Genomic DNA, 27,830 nt, shown 5'->3' on the forward strand with positions numbered 1-27,830 from the left:
ACCATCAAGTCAGTTCCATCAGAAATATTAGTATTATAAACCTGCACCAAGCTTGACCAAATAGAGAGAAAATAATTCTCCAGAGCTCACAAAGGAATATTTCACACCTATGAGAAGCCTGGCTAGTAGATATCCTCTGTACAGAGACCATAAAGGCGAGATTATATCATTTATTAAAAAAGAAAACCAAAACACCCACATGTTTTGCACACCTGATTATGTTTGTAGCTAGGTTACCGACATAAGCAAGCAGTTAAGCCTTGAACTGTACTCACAGTGGCTCTCCTGAAGCCTGATCAGTCAGAGCAAAACAATTTCTATAAAGGGGCACATGCTGATTGCCAACCCCACCTCTGCCAGAGCAGAGGAGGAGCGTGTGGACAAGTGCTCCCATGAAAAGTAAGGGAGGGGAATTGTACTTGGGCAATTTTACTGGCACTTGCACAGAGAGAAGGGAAAAGGTGAAGGAGGTTTTTGGGACAAGAATGACTGACTTAAAATTGGCCTCCTGTTCTAAAATTTTGTACAGCAAAGGTCAGTACTTACCTTGGTTACCCTAATGAAAATAACTGTGCATGCAGCTCTACCTACAAACATTTCTACTTCAGGTAAGAGCAGAAAGCACGTGCCAAAAAGCAGCTGTGCCAAACCTTAACACTACCATTTGCCATCCAAACCTGAAAACATTTCTTTCTATAAGATACTGAATGGAATTTTCACAGCTCCCTATATTACTACATCTTCTAAATGGACGAAAGAAAATAAAGCATCTTCTGGTTGAATACCCCTTAGGTACCATGGATGTTCAAAGAGCTTGGCACTTCAGATGCAAACTGGGTATGCCTTCTTAGAAAGTTGGGGAGGGGGTTGTTTGTTTTGTTTCTTGTTTTTTTTTAAATAACCATTAAAAACATCCACAAGCTACAAGCACACGTGAATTTAAATAATTCATACTTTACATATTAGTTACTGTGTATCCAAACATGAAGTATATTTAACCTTCTCTCAAAAAATATTTTGTAATGTATTTTTTAATAGAAATATTAATGCAGACAAAGCATGTTTCCGGGGCCTACAAGAGCCAAAACCCAGCCTTCCTTGCTGCCAGCCAATGAAGGCTGTATAGACATATGACAGCAGGAATGTGGGAAGGTATTCACTCTTTGGCAGGCTAGGAATGTCAATTTATGTAATCCAGAGTCACTTCTTTCACACGGGACAGTTTGCATCAACTGTGTTCTTGGAAGTACTCACAAAGTTCTCAAGAAAGCAGTCAGTTCTTTGGGACAGAAATCAAACAAGTTTTACTTTAGATTTACAGTGTGCCTGAAACAATGGGGCTTAGACCACCAGGGTGGCTCCTAGGACTCACTGAACCATCCGCCTCTTGTCTGACAAAGTGAGATAGGCAACTTCCTCTCAAGTTAAAAAAAAAAAAAAGCCATCCTCCCTCCCCACCAAAACCAGTAGCAGATTTCGAAAAATACTAACAAATACTTACTCATAATAAGATATTTTTTATAAATAGGTTAAGAAAAGACAAGAAAAGAAGAAGTCTTTGCACTGTAACTTAAAAAGGTTGCAGTGTATGTCAGGGTCAGACTAACCAATCCTTTAAGACCAGGCAATAAGGATTTTTAATCTAGAGATTGTAGTAAACGCAAGAAAATAATTATAAACACAGGCAAGCCTCAAAGCAAACAATCTATTCTATCAATAGGAACAAATCCTAGGATTCCTGGAAATTCATGAAGCCTGCAATTCTAAGTGGAAATAACCACTTCAAAGATTGCTTGCAACAAAGAAAAAGAGATGCTTTCCTTTGCTGAAGACGTTCCTTTACTTCTTTATTCTGTAGGAAAACATTATCTACAGGGCAATTAAGTCATTACCATTTATTAATACGAAAAAGATGTGTGTGAATTTTTTATTAATGATTAATATTTATTAATTACAGTTCTTAAATAGTAAGATGAGATAATATAAAAGGAAGGAGAGATAATATAGAAGTAAGAAGAGATCATGTAAAGGAAGAGATATAGATAACATATAAGTTATTAAACCTAAAAGAAATCATAGGGGAAATGAACTCACTTTTTAAAACAAGCCTAGGTAGTAACACAGACTAGCCTGAAAGCACACGAGCATGTTTCAAAAGCTATGGCTAGGAATAGAAATCACATCCATTCTGCACTGTGCCTTCCACGATACAGCATAAGTATTTATATTACTACCAATCCTAAACAAAGACAAAATGCAAAAAAATTCCATGGCTGCAGGTATTCCACAAAGGGAGGCTTCCATCACCCCAACAGCTTGCAACCTACAGCAAGCACTGCCACAAAACATGACACGTACCAGCCAACTGCACACAAGCCGTTTCAAGCCATAGGCAGAGTGTACCTGTTGCTGGTCCAAGAACGAGAGGGAAAGAAAGAGCACAGCATGGGATCGGCATTACGGCTCAGACAAGAACTAGAAACCCTCTCCTGCAATTTACTGTGGGGGATTATAACAGGAATTGCTGACTTCAGCATAACCTACACTGAAGGGATACTTGGCACACAGCTCCCAGCACTCACTGCTGGTAGCGGCAGTAACTGGCAATGAAAAGAGCCCCTATTTGCATGAACAGGTACACTTGGCATGGTACAAAGGAACAAGAAGGTATATGTCAAACGAAGAGGATGACTTCCAGCAAACAATGCATCTAACAAGTGTGTATTTAAAGGCATCACAAGAACTGCATTTAACCCAGAATTTACAGCTGAGGAAGGGAAAAACCAACAGCTTTAGTCACTTTGCCTTCTTACTCCAGGTTGCTCCTGCCTCTGGAGAATTAATAACCATTCTCAGAGATTTCTCCTCTTGTGTGCTAGTCCAATCAAGCCTTCCCCAACCCTCAGCATGTCCAAGCCCTTCTCATGCCCAAGGCAGGGGGAAAATAAAGGGAGAGAAATTGACACAGGACTGTTTAATGGTACCTTTGATCTTTTAAGTTTCCTTCTAGCTTTTTTTTGCAAGAAAATAGTTTGGTTTGAATACTGATATTTCACTCATAGTTACAAATTACTAAATTTCAACTAACAAAAATCTTGGAAGTGCTGAATTGGTGCCTGAATTGGACTTACTGGAAAGGGCTTTTGATCACATACATTATCCCTTTTAAATTAAATGGGACATGGTTATAGTATATAATACAAAACAAAAAACGTGTAATAGAACAGAAAGCTATTTTAAGAACTTCCCACACAATTAAGCTTTTGCAAAAAAACCTTTTATGAAAGTTTTCAAGTTTCTTTAAGAGAAACCTGAGGTATTTTTAGATGAAACAACAACAAAAAAAATCTGGTTTAGGTTCCAAAAACCTAAATCACTACAGAAAAGTCCTCGTATTGGTGATGGCAACAAAACCACACCAAGCAATGTGGACAAAACAACAGTATAGGTGCAATATTAGATTCAAATTCTCACAACTAGTCAAAGGTATTTGCCTTCACATTTTTAAGACAACAGCAGCAAAGTTCTCAAAGGAACACTACATTAGAATAAAATGTTATACTTGGCCACTTCTGAAACTTGTTTTGAGGTCTGTACAGGCAACATGCCTCCAAACTAAGCTAGTGTTCAGCCAATTAGAAAAAAATAAAGGAAAGTGTGACTAAAGATTTGTAGATGTATCAAGAAAGGTACGTGTCTACTCTGAAGTATATCAACTATACTTGACCAAAAAAAACCTCAAACCATTCTTCAAGAAATCTTAATCCAATGGATTAAGAGAAAAAATACTCAATAACATGTTTCTGCCCATGACTTAATATATTCTACGTTTAATATAGTCTATGTTTAATATAGTCTATTCAAAAACAATATGAAAAGTGGTTTTTTTTATGTTATCATGTACAAAAACTGGTACTGTACCTGAAAGACACAGAATGTCTTAAGTTCTTCTTAACTACAAGTTAATAAAAGTTTACTTATGCAGTTGGCCCCAGTTATCCAAAACGCATGAAAGCCAATAAACTGATGGCCATGTCTTTTTCCTCTAAGCAGACTAAAGCACATACAACTGTTCTCCTTGGGCTTCAGCCCATGAGGTGCTGAACATTTTGGTCCTGACCCAATAATGCACTTAAACAAATTATTAAATCCTTAAACAACCAGCACTAGACAGACTGGAGTTTCTTCATCCACTTTTGCTTTATGCCAGCACACAGTCTAGTCCTAGTTCTTGTACAAGTAACCAGAAAAGACAAATCACCCTGTTCTCCTCAAAGAAGGACATTGGACCTAACCTCATTCAGTGAAAAAAATCAGTGGAAGAATTTACAGCGTTTTGAAATATCCGTAATGTTATACAAACACACACACATATTAAATAGAAGCCTCCCTCCTCTCCCCCAACATGGTGAGGTCTCTCCTGTATGAAGATTGTCTTCAAGGTCCAGACACAATTGCAAAAAACTTTAATTTACATGTTGAAGATATCATTCCTAAGCAATATTTTGTAGTTTTACATAGACATGTCCAAATCCACTTTGCAATATAAGGTCTTTTATGTCTTTTCCATCACTTGACGCCTGAAAAAAAAAAAAGAGGGTAGTTCTGAGTTTGCATTTCTACTTGTGTTTCTTCCTGTGCTTTCAAGGCTAACAGGCTTTATCCAACATAATGGTTACATCTGAGAGGGCGATAACAAGGAGAAAATATAAAAAATCTACCCTGTAAATTCTGTGTCAGGAAATAATCTATTTTAAATATACCAGATCGTATCACTATCAATAAATTACTACATATCTGTACAAACTGGGTCTAGTGAATGAACAATAGCGAGAAACAAAACTGTGGGTAAAAGCTATACCTCAGTCCTGGTGGAGCCCTTTCGTGCCAAGAGAACGCGAACAGGTTGAAACAAGAGTCTGATCCATTAAGATCAAAATGGCTCAAAGCAGAAGGAAAATAGAATTTACATGTGCCCAAAAGTACACAATAGCTTTTTGATTTTACTACATTAAGAAATTTGGTTCTGAACCTCCTCAAGTTCAAGCTTAAGTAGAAAGGGAAAAAGTCATTAAGAACACACCAAAAACAGTTGTTTATTTTTCTTAAATTATGCATCAACAAGTGTCAAAGCATGAAATCCAGCTTAAAAAAAAGTATTTAAGTTGAGTATTCAAGGTCTCTCCCATACCTACAAGAAAAACATGAAACTAAGTAATGTTTTAGTTCTTGCTGATCTTTCCTTTCTTCGTTTTAGGGCACACCAAAAGCAATGGTTTCATTTTATAGTTGCTTGGCAGTCTCCTAACCAAGAAATTACCATGGCAACAGAGTATTCTAAATGTTAATTTTTGGTGCTATTTGGCAACAGAGAGTTTTAAAATTCAAAACACCTGCAGCTGGATCACATATTAGCCAGAACTAACAATAGTACATAATCTTTTGAGTGAATAATCTCAGTGAAAAAATGTTTCTGGAACTTCATTACAAATATTTCTCTCTATTATCTGGAATGTTAGCCTGAAAGATCTAACGATTTTTAGATTCTTAGGAAAAGTTAGGAATTGCCAAGTTTACTTTTTTTTTCTGTTTTAAAAAGAGAATCACTATATTACAGTATATATTTTATACATGTCAAAATATCTGGAAAGAGCTAGTCTTAGACTTATTACAGGTTCATATATTTGCATTATAAAAACATATATAAGTAGGGAGGTAAAGGCAGCATGAACATAAATGCACCTATGTGGAGTATCAGGGTTCAGTTGTTCAGTTCCAGAAGAGTTTTACACAAATATGTATCAATAAAAAAGAAAAACCCCGCACATCCTAACTTCACAAAAAACAAAACGAGGTGAGTTTTCAGCCAGTTTCCTGAACTGTTTCCCCTTATGGTGGTATGATCACTAGCTAGCTCCAGGGCAAAAGAGCAAAGTGAGAAGGAAACAGAGAGGTGGGCTACAACAAATGAGCTATCCTTGCATTTAATATAAGGATCAAATCCCAGCACAGAGAGTGCTAAGGAACACATAGTCTTCAGCTAGTGTCTATACTGTATCAATGTAGCGTTAATCTTGCCTTTGCTGTCTTCAGCTACATGCATGCAGGTTCAAACCAAGTGGACTCAATCATATCACAACACATCTAACAAAACGTAGACAAATTCATGAAACATGAGGCAACTTTTTCTGGGTTAAAACATAGCATCCTGCTGCCCAAAGCAGGCAGAAGCACCATTGCTAGCTGGAGGCACCTGCAAAGCAAAACACCTGCAGTCTCTCAGGCCTCTGGGCACTCACCCTGTCAGGTTCCTGAGGAGAGCTGCTAAAGATGAATGGGAAAAAGCACGCTGCCCACTTGGGCATGTTTCCGCCTTTCTCACGGGAAAAGTAATGCACACACTCCTTGTGAGTTACTGTCAAACGCTTCCTCCACACTCTGTCCGTGCTGCTTTCTTTGTACTTTCTCAACTGAAGCACTGATGCACGAGTTTCTTTTTTTCAATATAGCACCGTATTTCCTCCTGCATGGAGAACAGTTGTCATTTCTAGCATAACTTCTCCAAGTGGAAACCACAATGAGTACTCAGACTGCTAGCAAAGATCGTTTTCATCTGAAGGTTTTGAAAAACGATTCCAAATATCTCAGATAGTTGTGATGGAGTAAGGCTAGTCTAGAATTACTTGCTCATTGCCAAAGACCAAAATTTAATGGATTTACTGCTTCAAAGTCGGTGTCTCACTATATGGAGTCAGGCTCTATGTAGTACTTCAGAAAGCATTCAAGCTCTCAAATCCAAACCAGGACCATGAGCTGGCCAGACACGTTTCTAAACCCTAAATAAACAGCAGTAGTTGTAAATGTCCAGATAAGAACTAACTGTGATAAACTAGCCCAAAGATGCTATATTACATAAATCAGCACATAGGCCACCACATGGAAATAAAAATTCCACAAGTCTTCCAAAACAAAACACTACCTGAAGGTGATTTGTAACCTTATATTTAATTGATCAGCTGGACATAAGTTTGAAAACCCCCGGCTAGCACTCTGCTAAAAATATTTCCACGGAATGTTGCAGGGAGATGTGATCAAAGCAGTCAAAACTGCCAAGCTCAAATCAATGGATTTCTATGTCTAGGATTTTTTAGTTAGACTGGAGATGACTAGATAACTAGAACGCACATGTGAATTTCACGCCCCCTTATGCTTTGATTTCACAGAAGACAGTAATAGCAGAAACTACAGTAGTGACATAAGAATTATCAGGATCAAGACACATAAATAAATAATGACAGTGGTGAGGGTTCCCCCCACCCCCCCCCCGCCTTTTTCTCTTCAAATGGTGAACTTTTCACAAGGAGATGAAAAAGAAAGCACTGCTCCCATGGCAACATTATGAATCTCTACGTTACTTGTATAATCTGAAGCATAACACCACACCTTGACTATACTGACTCACAAACAATCTGTGTAATTTTTTTGCACTAATTATACAAATCGTAAACATTATCCAAACCTGTAGAGCTGAACTGCTATCATGGAAAGAAAACTGTGGCGAAACTGTGTATGACACCTTTCACACAACAAAGTCAGAAATGCAACAACAGTCTTTCCAGTATTAATTTGGTGTGCACGCATGCATGTGTTACTTTGGCTTGGGGTTGTTATTCTTCCCCCCTGCTTTAAAAATGCACTGTCATGTTGCTACTTCCTCTTCTTCCACTTCAAGTAGGATAGGCACCTTTCTGTAGAAACTGCACAGTTGTTAAAAAAAGTCACAAGAGGTTTAAAAATTACACCCCTGTTCTGAGGATATTTAAAAAACATAACATGACTCAGGTTAATGTATAGTTTTCAAAGATTAATCTCCTGTCTAAAAATGAGCCCGAGCAATACTGTTGAGCACTCACCACCCTTTCGCTTACCAAAATTCATGAACCACAGTATTAGCCTAATGACCAACAAGGAGCTAGAACTCTCCCTTCTGACTTCTTGGTACCAGATCAGCAAGCACCTTAAATTCAAGTTAAATTCAGTCTGTTTGTCAAAACATTGAAGGGATGGGTTTGCCTGACAGAACTGAGAAATGCAAGACTCCTTGCTAAGTAAACCAGCAAGAGGTCTATCGAGCACCAACTCCTTTGCAACAGAATGTAAAACTAAAGCATTTGAATAGGTATCAACTCCATCTTGCAAGAAAAGAAGCAGCAGAACAACCAGTTGGCAGCTCAGCTAAAGGACAAACCAGTGCATCAGATCGTTTTCCCTTATTCTACCTCAGTTTGTTTGTCTCAGTCATGGGGTGCACCTGAAAAACTGCACTATAGAAACATTTACAAGAGGGGAATGGTAAGAGAGTGAATAAACTTTGGCAAACTGTAAACACAGTGCTGTTTCCCTTATATTCTTCTCTACCTTCCCGCATTTACTTCTACATAGCACTTGACTGTTGAATGTTCATAGAATAGTTTGTGTTGGAAGGGACATTTAGAGGTCATCTGGTCATCTAGTCCAACCACCCCGCAATGAGCAGGGACATTTTAAACGCAATCAGGTTGCTCAAAGCCCCATCCAACCTGACCTTGAATGTTTACAGGGGTGAGGCAGCTACAACCTCTCTGGGCAACCTGTGCCAGTGTTTCACCACCCCCATGGTAAAACATTGCTTCCTTATGTCCAGTCTAAATCTACCTGCTTTCCATTTAAAACCATTACCCCTTGCCCTGTCACTACCTGTGACAGACCCTGATAAAAAGTCTGTCCCCATCTTTCTCATAAGCCCCCTTTAAGTACTAAAAGGCCGTTATAAGGTCTTGCTGAAGCCTTCTCTTGTTCAAGCTGAACAACCTCAACTCTCTCAGCCTTTCCTCATAGGAGAGGTGTTCCATCCCTCTGATCATTTTTGTGTCCTCCCCTGGAGCCGCTCCAACAGGCCCATGTCTTACCTGTGCTGAGGACTCCAGAGCTGGACACAGTACTCCAGGTGGGGTCTCACCAGACCGGAGTAGAGGGGCAGAATCACCTGCCTCAACCTGCTGGCCACGCTTCTTTCGATGCAGCCCAGGATACATTTGGCTTTCTGGGCTGCGAGCACATGTTACCAGCTCACATCCAGTTTTTTGTCTGCCAGTATCCTCAAGTCCTTCTCCACAGGGCTGCTCTCAATCCCTTCATCCCCCACCATGTCTTGACACAGGGGCTTGCCCCGACCCAGGTGCTACCTTGCACTTGGCCTTGCTGAACCTCATGAGGTTCAAAATAATGGGCTAGTAAATTGCTCTTGATTAAATGGGCATTTCAAGCATCTTCATACCATTCTTCTGGCCAGCCAGTTGTTCTTTGCATGCTACAGTTCACTTTCAAGGAACTACATAACTTCAGCATTCATAGATCATCCATCCCTCATCACTAGGCTTCCGATATCCTATGATCAGTCAGCAAGTCAGCTGTCACACTCTCTCACTCAGATAAGCATACAAATGGCTTTCTCATTAAGTAAAACATCAAGATTCATTTTCAAACCACAACAAAGCTGCTCAGCTCTAGCTGCCAGAAGATCAGTCTGCTGCGCTAGGGTACTAATTGAGGGTGGGATGGGAATGGAGAAATAGGGAGAGTGGTAGCTGTATGCCAATTAGCCCTACAAGAATGCATGCTGCCCCTTCTTTTTGCACTGGCAGAAGTGATCTCATACTATTCATGCATTCGTTTTGCAAGTGCTTTGGACAACATCCACTGAAAGCAATTATTTGCATCCAGAAAGGTGGCACAGCTTATGATGGGCTTTAAAAGAAAGCAGGGAATCAGCACCTGAGCTGACTCAAAACTTAAGATAAAAATTCCAAAGACTGACAGCCAAACTGATTCTTCTATGTACATTTTTGCTTTTTAATAGTTTATTTAGACTTGAGTTCTTTATACATCAATTTGTATAACTACTTTTATGTAACACTGAGGGTATGATAAATTACTTTAATTATATCCAAAAAAAAAAGGAAAACATATTCTATCCTACATTTAAAACATATTGTGTCCATGTCACCTTAGAAGTCCCACTTCATCAACTTTGTTTCAAAATGTAGATTTTCAAAATTTGTTCGCTGCTTAGCATTTCCAGTTGATTTTAACTGATGATCATTTTTGCAAAGAGATGGTGGTATTGCCTTCTAAGTCATCAGAGAAAAACCTCAAGAGCCCCGAGAGCCAATACATTGCAACTTTTCTCAGCTATTCTAAAAGAGTGGAACATTAAAACTGTGTGTATTCTGGAATTAAATTTGTTAACCTGGTTTCTGAGGAAATTAAGTTTGTCAGCACATTGTTTGCCTGTCAGTATCTCTCCCCAGTAACTTTCCGGCATACTAAATAGAAACCAAATTTGACAAATCATCACAGGCCAGAGCTCCTACACGTTTTGTGAAAACTGGTAGCCAATTAGGAGATAAGGACTAAAATTAGCACGCCTAGAATGGAAGAAATAAACAAGCAGAATTCACATCTTTTCCATTTTGGCTGCAAATTAGTACGCACATACTCATTTGCCAGCACATCTGGCTTTGAACCAGACACAGAACACCAGTCACATCTCCTGATGGGCCAAACAGGTGGGAAACGTGGGCCATAACTACAGTTACTGATTTGTGCTCAAGGAGAGCAACTCCAAGGATAATACATAAAAAACTGTAGAGACAGAGGAATAACTGAGGATACTGGTACGAAGTTTCAAGGAATACTGGACTAGACTCAGAGCTGTAAGATGCCAGGCATCACTGGTTCTGCAACTTGAACATACAATGTTTTATTCTGTGGACTGATGTTTTTAATCTGAGGATTGAAGCTTCCAGGGAAATTAGAACATTACTGAACTGGATAGAAGGAGGACAGGTTCTTCTTACTTCATGTAAAAAGAGTCATTTTTATAGTTACCTCAGTTACCTTCAGCTTACACTAGTCTCACATGCTAAGAAGTCAGGGAAAGAATGGTAAGCCTGTGCAGTATTACAGCAGCACAGTATTTGCCAAATATTCATACCTTAATATTAACAGAAAATGCTTTTGTGAATTTGTCATCCAAACAACCACTCATTTTGTATTAAGACTCAATCACCTCAAAATTTCTATTTCAATGTCATGATATAGTTGCTATTATGCAGACATAAAGGAATCATAAAGGAAAAATGGTTTCAAGCTTATTAAACAAATAAAAGAGAACTCAGGATCAGCTGAGGAGTGGTAAAGTAAAAGAAATACTTATTAAATCATTTCTCCATCCTCTATAAATCTGAACCAAATACCATAATTTTTAGATTCTCTCCAAAGTATAAGTATAACCTGGTTTTGTGAAAACTGAAAATAAAAGTCACTGATCTTACTATGATAAGAAATATAAACTTTTGTTTTAAAATCTAAGCTACTTTTCTTCAAATTCCTCCTCAGTAAAGTTTGTCCCTGTCCATACATGTAAGAAGAGGAATAAGTACGAGAAAGCGAAAAGGCAGGAAGGTTCTTTAGGTATGTGAAAACTCCCATCAAAAAAGGGGAAGGTCTCAACTATCAACTGCTGCTTAAGTGAAATTCATGTTTGATTAACTTTTGGATAGAAGCAAACCACACCTCAAGCTAAATCTTGCAACAGTTAACACTAATTTTCATCCTATGAGTAAGTATCACCAGTACTGATGCTCTCCCTGTACTATACTCTCCTCACAAGCTGAAGGAATTTCCATCATGCAAGTATACTTTAAACTAATGATAAAATTTTCTGTTGTCTCTATAGTCTGTAACTCCCAAGAGTGTCTACTTCTTGTCTGATGCTCAAATATGACACTTCTAAAGATTCGACAGGAAAAAAAGCCCTAATATAACTAGCATAATAATATCATAACAAAAACTGTTATGATATTAGAGAGGTAGGTCATGGAATGAGGGAGTACAAGGAAAGCAAGGAACGATATCTAGTCCAATAAAATGATCAAATAAATGTTATAGTGAATGAAGTTGGGGGGGGGAGAAGAAAAAATCGTAAGCACTTTTTTTCTGTGACTGGGAAAAAAAAGCTATGTCGATAAACACATAATAAGGATTTAACATTCATGTTATCAAAGGAAGAAATCCTCTATTAAAAAAAGAAAAGAGAGAACAAGAAAACAGGGGAAGAACAGAAAAGATTTGTACATAGTTTTACACTTTCATAATACTTGGTAACTTTGCATACCTTCTTACAAAAACTCTCTTCTCCTTATTTAAAAAATGGTAACAAGAGCACATTTGAGACGACTTCTACTAATGGACTGTAAAGTATAGTGTAAGACTTTTCATGTGCCCTGTGCTGCCGCTAGCACAAGGCCACCTAGCATGCATGTAAACTACACGTACCACAACACGTCCAAGTATCCTTGTTCAGACCTGAGGTATTCCAGTGACCGGCAAAAGCCTCAGGGACCACACTCTGATAAACACTGATATAAGGGAAATACAGATTCGCATGACAGATTTTTCTGACTTACTCAAACAGGATGAATATTCAACCTGTGTCAAGAATACTAAAATCACCAGGATATGAGGTGAGCTTCTGTTTGCTTCAAACAGCACTACTATACAACTAACTTTTTAATCTTTTTATCTTTTTGGAAGGACAGGAAGATTCTTTCTAGTGGGAATGGAAAATTACCTTGCTACACCAGTTAGTGTTCTTAACTCCCTGAGAACAGTTTAAAAAAAACACAAAACAAAACAATTTAATGATGAGAATTTTTCATAAACACAAACACACGGGAAAGTCAGTGTTTGAAAAAAAAAAAAAAGAAAAAGAAAAACCTAATAATCTGGGCTCTTCCTGGAAGTTTCTTAATGACACAAAATAGAAACTGGGTAAAAGGACAAGTACGAAAAGTAGAAGGAATAAAGAGCTTAAAATATCCCTGCCAGATGTTTGACAGACACTATTCTTTTGTTTAAAAACTATACCTTCAAGCAATTAGTTCTCCATCAGGCGGCTGCCAAGATACCAGATCTACAAGACGTTGTGTAACTATTCCAGTATTAGTTACTAACAACTTAAGGCAGTGCATGAAGGTGCCTGGAAAATCTTCTTTGTTGTAACAGAACAAGTGCTCTCACATTACCCATCTATTTTAGGTATGGTACGTTTATTGTCCATCCATTTAGAACTTCTCTCCCATACCAAGTGCTGGTTCTGCTGGGGGATTCCCTTCTGAAACTTGCTACTTTCTTCTTCAGTATCCAGCTTTTTCATACCAAACACACATATCCCCTCCTTATGAGCTCTCCTTATTCCACAGCCTATTTCCTCTTGTCCGACACACCTCATTACCCACCTATCATTTTTTGACTGTTACAATATTTAGAGAATTACCAGCTACATCTCTCTGCCCTTCCTTCCATCATTCTTGTTATTTCTGGACCGCTCAACAAGCAATCACCTTAACTGCCCGTTTGCTTTATATCATCTAGAGTTCCTATTTTATCATGCAACTAAGTGTGAGTTATGCTCTCTTGCTCCTATGCTACTCATTTCCTTTGCAGCAGTCCCCCAGTGACTTTTGCCTTGGGATGATATCCCTCTTTCATTCCTTTGAAACAGTTGCTATTCAAAACAGTTCTTACTAGCCTCTCATATCTCACGCAACCAGTCTCTATACACACATCCCTTCCTACATTAATATATCTGTACGTGACCTCAGACTTCTTCTAATGTGCTCTCATTAAATAGCAAAGAGGAATCATAGAATCATTTACATTGGAAAAGACCCTTAAGATCACTGAGTCCAACCATTAACCTAGCACTGCCAAAATCACCATTAAATCATGTCCCTAAGCTACATGACCCACATCTACAAGTCTTAAATACCTCCAGGGATGGTGATTCAACCACTTCCCTCGACAGCCTGTTCCAGTGCTTGAGAAGTCTTTCGGTGAAGAAATTTTTCCTAATGTCCAATCTAAACCTCCCCTGGCCCAACTTTAGGCCATTTCCTCTCGTCCTATCACTTGTTACTTGGGAGAGGAGACCAATCCCCACGTCAGTACAACCTCCTTTCAGGTAGTTGTAGAGAGTGACAAAGTCTTCTCTCAGCCTTCTTTTCTCCAGGTTGAAGAACCTGAGTTCCCTCAGCTGATCCTCACACACTTGTGTCCAAGACCCTTCACCAGCTTCGTTGCTCTTCTCTGGACACGCTCCAGGACCTCAATGTCTTTTCTTCTAGCGATGGGCCCAAAATTGAACAAAGTATTCTAGGTGCGGTCTCAGCAGTTCTGAGTACAGATCACTCCCCTAGTCCTCCTGGACACGCTATTTCTAACACAAGCCAGGATACTGTTGGCTTTCTTGGCCACCTGGACATACCATTGGGTCATATTCAGACAGCTGTCGACCAATATCCCCAGGTCCTTTTCTGCCAGGCAACTTCCCCAGCCGCTGCTACTGAAGCCTGTAGCGCTGCATGGGGCACTTGTGCCTCAAGTACAGGACCCAGCACTTGACGTTGTTGAACATCATACCATTGGTCCTGGCCCATTGATCCAGCCTGTCCAGATCCCCCTGGAGAGCCATCCTACCCTCCAGCAGATCAACACTCCCACCCAACTTGGTGTCGTCTGCAAACTTACTGAGGGTGCACTCAATCCCGTCGTCCACATCATTGATAAAGACATTAAACAGAGCAGGCCCCAATACCGAGCTCTGGGGAACACCACTTGTGACCGGCTGCCAACTGGATTTAACTTCATTCACCACAGCTCTTTGGGCCTGGCCATCCAGCAAAGAGTATGCCCACCCGAGCCACAAGCAGACAGTTTCGCAGGAGAACGCTATGAGAAACAGTGACAAAGGCTTTACTAAAGCCCAGGTAAACAACCTTTACAGCCTTTCCCTCATCCACTGAGCAGGTTACCTTATCATAGAAGGAGATCAGGTTAGTCAAGCAGGACCTGCCTCTCATGAACCTATGCTGACTGGGCCTGATCACCTGCTTGTCCTGTACTTGCCACATGATGGCACTCAGGATTGTCTGTCCCATAACCTTCCCAGGCACTGAGGTCAGACTGACAAGCTCCCCGGATGCTCCTCCAGCCCTTCTTTTGGATGGCATCACATTCACTAACCTCCAGTCTAATGGACCTCCCCGGTTAGCCAGGACTGCTGATAAATGATGGCAAGTGGCTTGGTGAGAGCACATCCACCCTTAGTACCCTTGGGTGGATCCCAACGGTACAGCTGATTCTGAAAATAATGATGATAGCCCATTATCACACTAAAAATTTTGAGAGGCCATCTATGTGGCCATGTCATGTGTCATCTATGATGACATAATAATGGCTACAAATTTAATGGAAAATACTCCCCTAACCACTTAGAGATTCAGATATAACTTGGCATTTACTGGTTGCTCTATGCCAGTGATACGCTGTATGTATTGTTTATGTAAAAAATCTCATTTCCGTTTGCCTTGCTCCACCACGAGCTTTGAAACACTGTTTTCTTTAAAAGAGGTGGGCTTTCTTGGGAACACTTCCTTTCAAGACAAAAAAAAAAAGTTGTTTTAAGATTTTTAGTTTAAAAAATATTAAGAATTATACTGTGGCAAATAAGTTTTGTTTTCTATTGGTCAGTTTTATTTTCCTGGCTAGTTTTCATTCTCTACTGAAATGAGCAAGGTTAGAATCTAGGGAAACAAGCAAAGAACTCCTGAACTGCAGAAGAAGAAAAGAGAACAAAAATAATGAAGGAATAAACAAAACTTTATAGACATTTTAAAGCATGTTTGGAGATTTTTATTTGAAACTGTCTTATTCTCATTATTACAGTTATGTGGAAACCAAGTAAGCCAAATCATAAGATGGCACTCTTGTTCTAAAATAGCTTCCAAAGAGCTAGTCCAGATTCACTGCTTACATTTGCACCTTACCTCAACACACAGTATGTTTTAGGATATAGACAAGCCCCAATTCCAACATTTGACTCATGAAAAACAGTGAACAAAAATTCGCTCACATTTCACTCCTCACTCTGAGCTCCTGATCCTACTGGAATTTTACTTGTTTCTGCCCCTAGTTGGGGTAGTGAATCTTTGAGACTGAACTCTTTCACACTGTTATCAACTTTAAAGACCTTGCAGTCTAACTTCTCACCCTACCAAGCTGCTATACACTAATATCTTAAATTGGTAGTTGTCCAATTAAACTGCTGAGAGCCAGTTTGTATACAACATTTCCTTGACCACAGATAAAAAGAATTTATACAGGTCTACAAACACACAACAAACTAGCTTGCAACACAACTGAATGAATCCAACCAGATCTCTAGATAGCACACACAATCTTAAATTTGTGAATTTAAGAGCTTATTTTTAGTGTCATGGAAATCTCAGTATCGAGCTTACTGGTGATTTAAATAGAAATTCTCCAAGAGGAATTACACAAATACTCTGCTGGACCCAATTTTGACCTGTTTACTCAACACAAAAATTACAGAATGGAAAAGCATGAGTCTAAGTCAGATGACTGCAGAACAGAAAAGACACCAGAATAAAAATGAACAGAATATTTGCATTCTAAAAAAATGATAACTGATTCGCATTCTAAGTAGTTAGTTTTGAATATATATATATACATGCACAGAGATTTAATTTGGTATTAAATGCCCTATGAATCGTGACACATGTTTGCAACAGAAATAGCGTAATGGTAATTTATTTTTTTCATATAAAATCAGTACAAGAATTTTAAATCCCTTCTCTTATATGATTTAAAGGACAATAAAAAGGCTACTGAATTTAGCAGCTGGCCACTTTTGTGCTGAAAATCCTAACTAAAAAACTTTTCCCTTAATTGCTCTTCACTACTGACCTCTGCAGCACAAGACAAACTGAAAAGAATTTTATCATGGCTATACCAATCGCCAATTTGCAATGAATTCACGATTGAGTTGTATTCTCCTTCTAGGAACCTCTCCTCCCCCAAACCCCATATTCTATTAGGAAAAAAATCCAACGCTACCCCTTCCCTTCTACACCCATTTCAGCCTTGCTTCCTTCTTCATTTGGCAGTAAGCTTCAGGCTCAGCAATGCAAAGGTTGCAGAAAGATGTCTGCAATGACAGCAGTAAGCAATTAAGCACGTGTACTGTAATAGAACCATTTTTTTAAATTGTATTTTATGCATGCATATATACCCATAAATTACATCTGATAAAAGACTATACTGTGTACTGCAAGTATCTCACAGTTCCTTTAAAATAAAAGTTACAAAGTTTCCCATGACCATGTTTGCATGTTTTTTTCATTATTGTACACTACCACACCAAGAAACCACAGATGTTTTGTTTTACGAGAGCATCTTACTAGTCTACGTGGCCTACCACACACACTTTATATAAACCACTTGAGCTAAGGAAAAGTTTTCATTTCTATCCTGAAGTACAGTAGTTTGATAACGGCTGTATACAATATTGCCAGAAGCAAAAAACTGCATAGTTTGCTGTGTTTAATTGCTTCAGTAATCTGCTGAAACAAAATCTGTGTGAATAGCAGATCAGAATTTGCTGTTAATATTAGTATAACTGATGATGTGGCAACTGTAGAAACTTTAGAAACAGCTGCTGGAACAGTTCCTAGGGAACAAAAAAAAAGCCACAATTCCTCAGAATTCTATCTCACAGAGTATAAGTTTGGAAATTTCATAAGCTTTCAAAAGACCTTTTCCTTAGGACATTTACATGGTCTGTAAAAGAATGTCAGTAATTTAACACTTGAACTGTTTTAAGCAGAATTCAAGCCCAATCTAGCACAGTTTTCCCCTCCTTCAAGAAACTGTTGTGCTTAGAATTATTTATTAGTAACACAAGTAATGCAAGAATTTTTACATGCATTTCCATAGAGCTAAAATGACTGCTGCCAAGTATTGCAGAGTTTAAAGAGAAAGTCCTGTTTGCTTTCTAACTTTGCACACACTTGGACTTTATAGAAAAAAAAGTAGTGATTTGCAAGTATACTGAGAAATAAACTGATGGAACACATTAGCTATTTTGTTTTGAATTGTGTATAAGTTTATTTTTCGTCAGTTTTCATAACTGGTTTATATGGCTTTCCAAGACTTTAGACCATTTTCAGTGACATATAAGAGACTGTATGACCAGCTTCAAGGAAGTATTTAAAACCACGTGCAAGCCGGGGATATGGAGATTTTGGCAGTGCCAGGATACAGCCACAGCTTCAATTTTGACGACAGAGCATTCTAAGCACCTGTACTTTTTCAAAAGTATCTAAGTGCTAGCCACTTTACCTTAACAATAATTTTGAAGTGGTGACAGATGAACCTAAAGCTGACTTAAGTTGCCCAAAAGACAGAGTCTCTCTGATCTACCTTAACCATACTGATAGATAGCCTAGGACCGTACTAGAACTGGTGTCCACCATCTGAGGAACAGTTTAGATGTTGAGGCACTTATCAGAACTGAAAAGCCTAAAATTACAGACCTTCTTCAACGTGAAGGAGTCTAGGACAAATGCTTCTACTTCCACAGAGTGACTTGGCCGGCATGACAGATAGGTGCTGGAACAAACAAGGCTGATAAGCCAGAGACAAAACAGCAAAAGGGAACTCATCTGTAGACCAGCAAGAATTTCCTTGGGGGTAAAGAGTTCTGAGTTCCAGTATTTCCTTTGAGGGAGCTCATGTATTTTATGTTAATTGTTGGATAAGCAGCCTTTGGAGCACTGCCGAGGACTTTTCCTACGGAAACGCTCACACTGGTGAAATACATGGCCAGACTCCCCTCACCCTCACCTCATCCCTTTTTTCCCTGGACAGTAGCCCAGCGTTAGTATTGGTTAGTATTTGTGATTAGTGCACTCTGCTGGTCACTGAGATCACAGGATTCCACTCAAACTGAGGGAACCTACACACCAGCTTTCTCAACTACTGGAAAATTTTTAGCAACTAAGCCATTAAACAAAAAAAGGCAGCATTTTCCCCATCAGACAGAGGCATGCCTTGAAAGAAGGCATAAAATTTTGAATTATGAGCAGTAAGACAACTCACAGCTCAGTTCAATACCGGATAATACTGGTCAGATACCTCACCTTATGCCTTACCTCCCCTTTAGGCAGCTATAAAGTCCGCACACAGGAATATTAAATTGCCCTAAAGGAACTCCTGAATTTCCACGTAGCCCAGGGGATACTACACGAAACAGATCTTTGGGGGTAGCTACTTTATTTCAAAGAGAAGCCTGGATCACCGCACTGGGCTGGCTGCCCAGTATTTCAGACTGCTTTAAACACCATAGTGCCTGCAGCACTCAGTCGCTGTTATTTTGAAAGTTTCCATATAGGATTCTTTTTCATCACTGGTAAAGAAGATCCAGGAATGCACTTAAAAATATCACAATATACCTTATGTAACACTAGACCTTTGGATAATATACTAAAAATTGAATGTCCACAACAGCTTCTTCATGCTAGCGAAAAAAAATTTCCAAGAAAACCCAAGAAAGAAGGCCTAAGTGTTCATTTCTCTGATTACTGTGGGAAATACAACTCCTGAAAATTACATCTTGCTTTACTTATTACTGGACTGCAACTTGTTTTTAAGAGTTCTTTTGCAACAGGTAAGAGACTAGGATTTTTTTTCCCCCTTAATATACCCCTGGTCACATTTTCCAAAAATAAATATAAACTTATTTAAATATAACAGTGAAACTATAAGAGTCGTCTTTCAAGTTGATTTGTAATTACTCTCCAGTGAACTTATTATGCAACATTATCAAGATCAGAGAAAAGTAAGGGCTCCTTTGGCTTCCTCTTTGAACCCTAGAGTTCTCCTGCCCTTGGACCCTTGACCACTAGTTAATTTCCGTAACAAACACCTCCTGAACAACATAACTGAAAGTCATATAATCATCCTGACTATTTTAGGGTTTGCTGGTTGAACACCCTCCCCAAATCTTATGTTGATTTCACAGAAATGTCACTGCCTAAAGACTGAAGTGAAATGAAGAACATCACATTTCTACCAGCCCCACAAGCCAAGTGACCAGCTCACTGTGGTGGAAGAGGGACAGCCCATCTCCACTCCTCTTCCACACGCCTCCCATTCATCCCTGGTCCCATGTTCCTGCTGTTCTCACTCCCTCTAAGACCGTGCTACCTTAAATCAGTAGCAGAAAACTACCCTAGCAAAAAATTTATTCTGCACACAGAAGAGGGAGGCACGACCATGTGGCTGGAATGGGTGAGCAGCAAAAGAGAGTGAGAAGCCCCAGCTTCAGAAGCAGTGAGTCCAGCTGCCCATGAAACCACAGTCAGAGAATCACTCCTTTGGGGGCACGCCGCATGTGTCTGAGACACCACATACTGAACTGCAAAGCAATTCTTCACAAAAAAGCTTATATGGAAGGCCTTTCAATGTTAAAAACTGCCGTAGTTTCTATAGCCTAAAATGGTGTGTGTGTGTAAGTCATGAATAAGAAAAATCTTGAATTATATGTCTAAATTGTCATCTTAAGTCAATGAAAACACAGAGAGGCTTGTCACATCTGAGTGATGTGGCAGTCATAATGGTAAAGAATACTGAAAATAAGGAAGATCTTAAGTAACTGCAAACAAATACCATGGAGAAGTCTTAAACTCACTTTGTATGAAATGTTTCTCTGCAAAAATGGTTATCATTCAACGACTAAAAACCTTTAAATTAACTTCATTTCAGATCAATTTAAAATTGACAAATATACAAGCACGATGGACCTACTGTATCAATAACAGAAATATATAACGCACTAAGGACTCTTATGGGTAAGTAATCTGTTTTTTTACATTTAATGCACCTTAGAAAAATCATGAAGCAGTTCCTGGCTATATAGGTCAATTCAGCTTCAGGAAGAACGCATGACCTTCTCAAATTCCTCTCTATTCTTTAACAATTCCACCTGATATGCCAGTCAGACCATGTTTTTTTCACTGCTACGCAGAAGCTTTGGTCACCAAAACTGATTTACTTTTAAAAGCATATACCTGGCCTTTCAGAAATTTGTGAATGAAGGCGTGCATAAACGCAGCTTCAGTAACTGTTTTTCTACTTACATCCGTTATCTTAGCTATGCCTGACCAATTAATGACAAACATGACACCTACCCATGCTACACCAGGCCAACCCAGCCTTTATAGAAGTATTTGCAAATGAACATTTACTTCTGGTTGCACTATGATAGAAGATGCAAGTGTCACAGAATTACAGAAATAACTCAGACTGCAGTTTCAGACTTTCAAAAGCTGTATGTCAGTCTGTCTTCACAAGTTAAGGTCATTTCCCATGGCTTTTTGTCTGATGTTTTTCATAATAAGCCATACTATCTATCTCTGACTTTGCACTACATCAGTGTAAATCCTTATCCTTATGTCCACATTGCTTTCTGAACATATCATTCATTTAAATTGCAGTCCAGATAACTCAAAGGTCAGGATGTCAGTCCTAAATCTAAAGAGTAAAAGGGCCTGTGTATCACCATATTGTGTAACACAACATAAATTTTTGGGACCCAAAACACTACTGAGTGGAATCCAACACCTTGAGCTTCATTACTAAGCTCCCTACATAGCATTTTTTAAATCTGCACTTTGTTTAGCAGACTGAAAAATGTGCATGCACACATATTACTCTGAAGATATTCTTTTATCTTGACTCCAACTTTTAGGAAAAAAGAAAAAGAACACTTCAATTGTGGATGACAAGTGTTATGTAGACATCAGGTTTTATTACCTAAAAACCATAACTTTGTAAATAAAGCTTAATCTTTTCTAATTCACTAATAGGTCCATAACATTTTTATAGTGAGAAATTACTTTGGAGGGATGCCATTATTAGATACAAATTTAAGACAAAAAAATCACCTGGTACCAAAGTTTCCATGCCCAAAAAAGTTTGACAAATTCAATTCATATGTCCCATGGACAGAAGCAGCTCTCAACTCTGAGAAGATTTAAAATTGCTTTACATAATATGATGCGTTACTAATATTCAACTTCAGCGATTACAGCACTCATATAGATACAAACTCGAACACTTATTTTTAAAACAATTCATACAGACATCATTTGCATTAGCTTCACGGTCTTTCTTCAACTTAATTCCCTGAAGCAGTTGTAAGAAAAATTTAATTCAAAAGAAAAGAAAAAAAAGGAGGCAGAGTGATAACTGTATTTGTTGCAATTATATGATAGTGTTAGCAGAGTATGACTGTAAAAACAGAACATAATTTAAGAAGCACGGGTTCTGAAAAAAACATAAATCTGGGTTGGATCTCATTCAAAAGCTTCAATTTCACACTACTGTATATGGCTGATGAACAACAATCCTTTTTCACATTAAACATGAGCTGTCTCCCTTTAAACTTGTCCTCGTCCATGGCTGTTGATGATTATGTGCTGCCATCTAGCAAATGTTTCCAGAAAAGCTTAATTTTGGAAGCGATTTTGTGACAAGACACCTGAAAATTCTTAGAAAGCTTTTTAAAATAGGAAACACATACAAGACAGAAATAGTTTTTTTAAAAAGATTCCTTCAGTCTGCATGCTTATAAAATTAACCACGAGCACGAGATGAGAATACAATTAGGCTTAATACAGACAAACCCCAAAAAAGCATGATCATATGCAGTCGATACATAATAATTTTAAGACTGAACTTTTTAATTCTACGCATTGTTTTCCCTTGTGTAAAAGAACATGATGAGTAGAAAATGGTAAGAAATACTGCATTCTTCTCTTCTTTCTCAAAAGCTCTAGTCTTCACTGTTTCACTTTGTTCTAGCTAATTGCAGTCTTTACTTCCTCCCACCACCAACTCTGTCCTGGGCACAGAAATCAAAATGCAATAATCCCTTACAGGAATGGGATGTCTGAATTACAAAAACATTTGTGTTTTTTAACTCTTTTCAATCTTAGTTTTTCAGTCATGCAGTCACACTGAAACTATACCTACCACATATTAAATTACTTAAAATTACTGCACCTTGCTAACTGTGAGTTCTGCTAAGATCTTGCTTTTTCTGTTATTATCTGGGTATGTATGCAACTAGAGAAAAATATAAAGAACATTTATACACTCTTGGCACAATACCTGTTTGTTAACATGGAAATAATGAGCTTCTGAAGCTGTTACACAGATATAAACAACTTTACATGAAAAAATAAACTAAATTATGGATAGAATGTCTAAACTGATTATTCTGTGAATAGCTGAATAATTATGACCGATTTCTTACATTTTTCTGTCTTATTTCACTTCATCACAACAACTGCAATTCCCTCTTTCTTTCATCCAGGATTCTTACCGCTGCACAGTAATTTCAGATCCCATTCATGCAGTCACATAAACAGTATGACATTTTCATTCTTTGTTCCCTATTAGATCAGAACAGTTGGGAGCATATTGCTTCATGGAAGCGCTACTCTTTAACCAAATAATAATTTTAGAAAAAAAAAACCCAACTTTTGAGGTCTCTACTCCTTTCCAAAATCTCTGAAATTAGTCAATGAATTCAAAAGCTGTCAGAAAGGACACAGACATCACAGTCCTTTATTTGTCTCATTTCCTTTGTGTATTAGATTTTCATAATAATAATATTATTAAACTTCCAAGTTTCTTTAGTGATAAGAAGTTAAATCATCACCCAGTTAAATGTTCTTTAATTTCAACACGTGTACACTTTACTTCATTATAATATTGGAATCAAAGGCTTGATTTTTACACTGTACTAACAAAACTTTCCATTAAGAGTGAGAGGGTTGTTTTGTTGGTTTTTTTTTTTCACCAGGACAGTAACACGAGAATAAGTCCTGCCACTGAATTACACTGAAGCTACCTACTCCAGTGTTTAGTAATTATCCTTGCCATTCAGAAATAAGCTACACAAATATCTCTTATCTGTACAAGCAGATGCTGTGCAGCTTTTACCTATGACAATACAACTTACAGGAATGCTGTAGACACTCCAGAACAAATAAGTTTTTGGACATCAATAACTATTTTTTTGTTAGTTACTAGTATCAAATATGTAACAGGAAGTGATGAAAATAAAGGTTAATTAGAATTAAGAAAGTTGTAAATTCACATTACTGAGAAACACTGGTCTTAAAACTATTTGCTCTTCCTGTAAACAAAATATGAATCAGTAAAAAATATTTTGAAACCCATCATCCTAGAATTTCTTAAGACTTCATAATTTTGGAGGCCATTACAGTTTATGATATTAATTAATAGCAGAAGTCTGCCTTTGCCAGAATTAAAACCTGGAATAAGAAAATATAAGACAGCTGAATTTATCAGGCCTTACACATAACTACTGTAAAATCAGCTAAGACAAACAAGTTTATCAGCTATACAAAGGTCACAAAGTTCTTCCTGCAATAACTACCGTCATGCCTATTTGATATAGACAAACGGGGGAAGACATTGGTTGACTGTGGAATGCCAAAGGTACATAGTATATACAGCTGCTTTGTAATGACAGTAAATCTTTCCCTTAGCAAATTGTAAGAATACACAAGAAAAATCCAATAGTTCATGTAAAACATTAGACTTCCAAAAATCATTACTGTATTGATGCTCAAATTCCACCATTTCACCTTTATTAGAGGAAGATAAGTATCTCTTACCGGTAAAATATGTTCTTAAAAGGGAATCTCAGTCATAAATACAGAGGATATCCAGGTATTGGTACAGAAAATATTTATTTCAGATTTTATGACTTAGGGTCATCAGAGTAATTAATACAGCTCTAATGCTTCTGAAAAGGCATAGGTAGGTGTAGAAATGGAAAAAATTGCTTAACTATTCACACTAGGTCTCCATCCTACTCTTAGCCAGCCCGACCTTCTGTCCCTCTTGATTTCAGTCTCTGTACTACCTTACATCTTGGACAGACCTGTATTTAGAGAGTGTCTACTTTTTGTCTGAGCTGTGATGAAGCTTTAGCTGTGAGAGCTGTGATGAGCTTTAGCCTGGAGAAGAGAAGGCTGAGGGGAGACCTTATTATGGCATACAAGTATCTAAAGGGTGGGCTGAAGGAGGATGGTGCCAGGCTCTTTTCAATGGTTCCCAGCGACAGGACAAGGGGCAATGGGCACAAGCTAGAACATAGGAAGTTCCGTTCAAATACACGGAAAAACTTCTTTACAGTGAGGGTGACAGAGCACTGGAACAGGCTGCCCAGAGAGGGTGTGGAGTCCACTTCTCTGGAGATTTTCAAGACTCGCCTGGATGCAGTCCTGAGTAATGTGCTCTGGGCAATCCTGCTTTAGCAGGGGAGTTGGACTAGATGATCTCTAGAGGTCCCTTCCAACTCTGAAGTTTCTGTGATTCTGTGAAAGCTCATACCTCCAGAAAATCTAAGAAACTTACTTTCAGTTTCCTCTTAGGACAGGGTGATGTTTGAACTCTAAGAAGGAACAGCGTCGCCAGTGTCCTTACTGAAATTTTTCACTATTTCATACAGAAACTCATTGTATTCTGTCTTTTTCTGAAGAACTGTTTGGTCATTCCTCAGTCAAATAACACTTCTTTTTTTCATCCCTTTTTATATGAGTATTTCTTTGGTGAAAGACTATGAATCACCACCTGAACTTGATCAATCAAAAAAAATCCCTGCTTCAACAATGAATGAAATACTCTCTTCTTTCCTTGGTGATTCACAGGCATATTTCAATGGGAAATCACCCACAACTGAACTTTTGTTAATAGCAAGGACAAAAATCTTCCAAGAAATTACCAAGTAAATATCCATATTTTATGTATTATCAAACTACAATTTTTCTGACAAACAGACTACCTCTTACTAAATTCCTGACTTGCAAATCAATCTTTCTCAACGTTACTAAATACCTAAAACATAAAACTTACTTTAAATACAAGTATAATCTGAAAATGCTTGCATAATCCGTCATTTTGGTTCTGCTGATGACATACAGCAACTTGAACCATACTGTGAATTATCTAGGAATTCTGGAAGCACACAATGCTATCTGCAGAGGCTGATACAACACATGCTCAGTAGAACTGTCAGCTACACTTTAAATGTTGCAGCAACAGTTTAAAGAGGCTGGTTGTGTCAAACATCATTGAACACAATGATTTGCAAATGCGCAGTCAACATCCACCACAGTTGAAACACATATAACTCATTTAATTCATGCTACAGAGCGGGGAAAAAAAATCCGAAAGAAACATGAAACACCAAACTTCTCACAGAACAGGAAAAAACTAGTTCTAACCCATTCACTTCTCATTCTGAACCCCTCCACCTCCAAGGAAGTCGGGCAACGCCATAACTTTACTATCCGGGAGACAGGCAGCTGAGACTTTGGCAGGTCCGCTAGCAATACCTGTAAAACTTCAGCGCGAACACACACACAGTAAGACACGACATGATACGATGATGACACGATTGACGCTCAATGACAGGACGTTGAACCGAAGCACACGCGCCGACAATTGTGTTGGGCCCCCCTAAAGGTAGTTTACTTTCTTCACAAAGCCCTTTGGCTGAGAGCCAGCACAGTGCGCAGCGTCTCCCGGGGGGTCGGAGGCGGCCCTCTCAGGCCACATGGCGACAGCGGCAGCCGGGGCCGCAACGGGACCTTCCCCACCGCTTCCACCGGCCCTGGGGAGACTCGGGTCCGGCCCGGCCCGGCCCGGCCCGCTCGCAGGGGGACACGCCGCCCCCGAGCTCTGCCGCTTCCCTCCCCTCCCGCTGCCCCGGCCCTCTCCAACGGCCGCTGCCCCGGCCTGGCCCTCCCCGGCCCAACCGTCCCCAGCCGGCCTGCTCCCACCGCCACCCCAGAGGAGGCGTGTGGCTCACCTCGTTGTTGAGGTTCAGCACAGGAGCCATAGCGCCGGCCCCTGACCGCAGAGCTCCGCCGGCCCCCGGCCCGTCCCGGCCCGCGCCGCCGCCCCTCCGAGCTCTCCCCACGCCGCTGCAGCGGCAGCGCGAAGCGAAACCCCGCGCATGCGCCGTGCCAGCCCCACTCCAGGCTGGAACTCGATGGTTAGAGCCTCTCTAGGCCGGCTCTCCAAGGCCTCGGTCCTCCAGGCCCTCCCCGGGCAGCGCGCCGGACACTTTCCGTTAGAAATGAGGGTAAAAAGGATTTTCTTCTGGTTCTAACAGGTGAGAAGCAGGAAGAGGATCCAGAGTGGCGCGTCGGAGGCAGCTTTTTGGAAAGAGCTCACCTCGCATTAAGTTAAACATGAAAATTCTCGTTGTTGTGGTGTATTTTATGCTGTTGCATTGCATCATCAGCTGGCCGAACCAAAGAGATGAGAAGATGTACACCTCTAAATCCTCGAACTAAAGAGACATCTGCCCGCGGAATTGTTTTTAATCTTAGAAATAATCTGAGATTCTTGCTTTTTTCATCTTGTTGCTGCTGTTACAGAATTAGCCTAAAAAAGATTACATGAGTTGAGACTTTGGTTTATCCTCCCCCACTCCGTTTCCTTATCATAGAAACATAGAATCATCTAGGTTGGAAGGGACCTTTAAGATCATCAAATCCAACTGTAAACCTAGGACTGCCAAGTCCACCACTAAATGATGTCCCTAAGCACCACATCTACATGTCTTTTAAATACCTCCAGGGGTGGTGGGTCCACCAATTCCATGGTCAGCCTGTTCCAGTGCTTAAGAACTCTTTTGGTGAAGAAATTTTTCCAAATATCCAATCTGAACCTCCCCTGGCCCAACCTGAGGCTGTTTCCTCTTGTCCTATCGTCTGTTACTTGGGAGAAGAGACCAACTCCCACCTGGCTACAACCTC

The 27,830-nt window shown here is 39.3% G+C and overlaps 1 protein-coding gene across 1 annotated transcript in view; it reads right to left on the bottom strand.

Annotated features, from left to right (window-relative positions):
• The window catches only part of SRFBP1 (serum response factor binding protein 1), an 84,215-nt gene extending 56,904 nt beyond the window's left edge, over positions 1-27,311 (bottom strand). The window contains exon 1 of the mRNA XM_074570578.1: positions 26,876-27,311. Coding sequence (XP_074426679.1) covers positions 26,876-26,905 — 30 coding nt within the window. The 5' untranslated portion in view covers positions 26,906-27,311. The remainder of the gene's footprint in view (positions 1-26,875) is intronic.
• Between the last annotated feature and the right edge of the window lie 519 nt (positions 27,312-27,830).

This window comes from Larus michahellis, chromosome Z, assembly GCF_964199755.1.
Source record: "Larus michahellis chromosome Z, bLarMic1.1, whole genome shotgun sequence".
Taxonomy (NCBI): Eukaryota; Metazoa; Chordata; class Aves; order Charadriiformes; family Laridae; genus Larus; species Larus michahellis.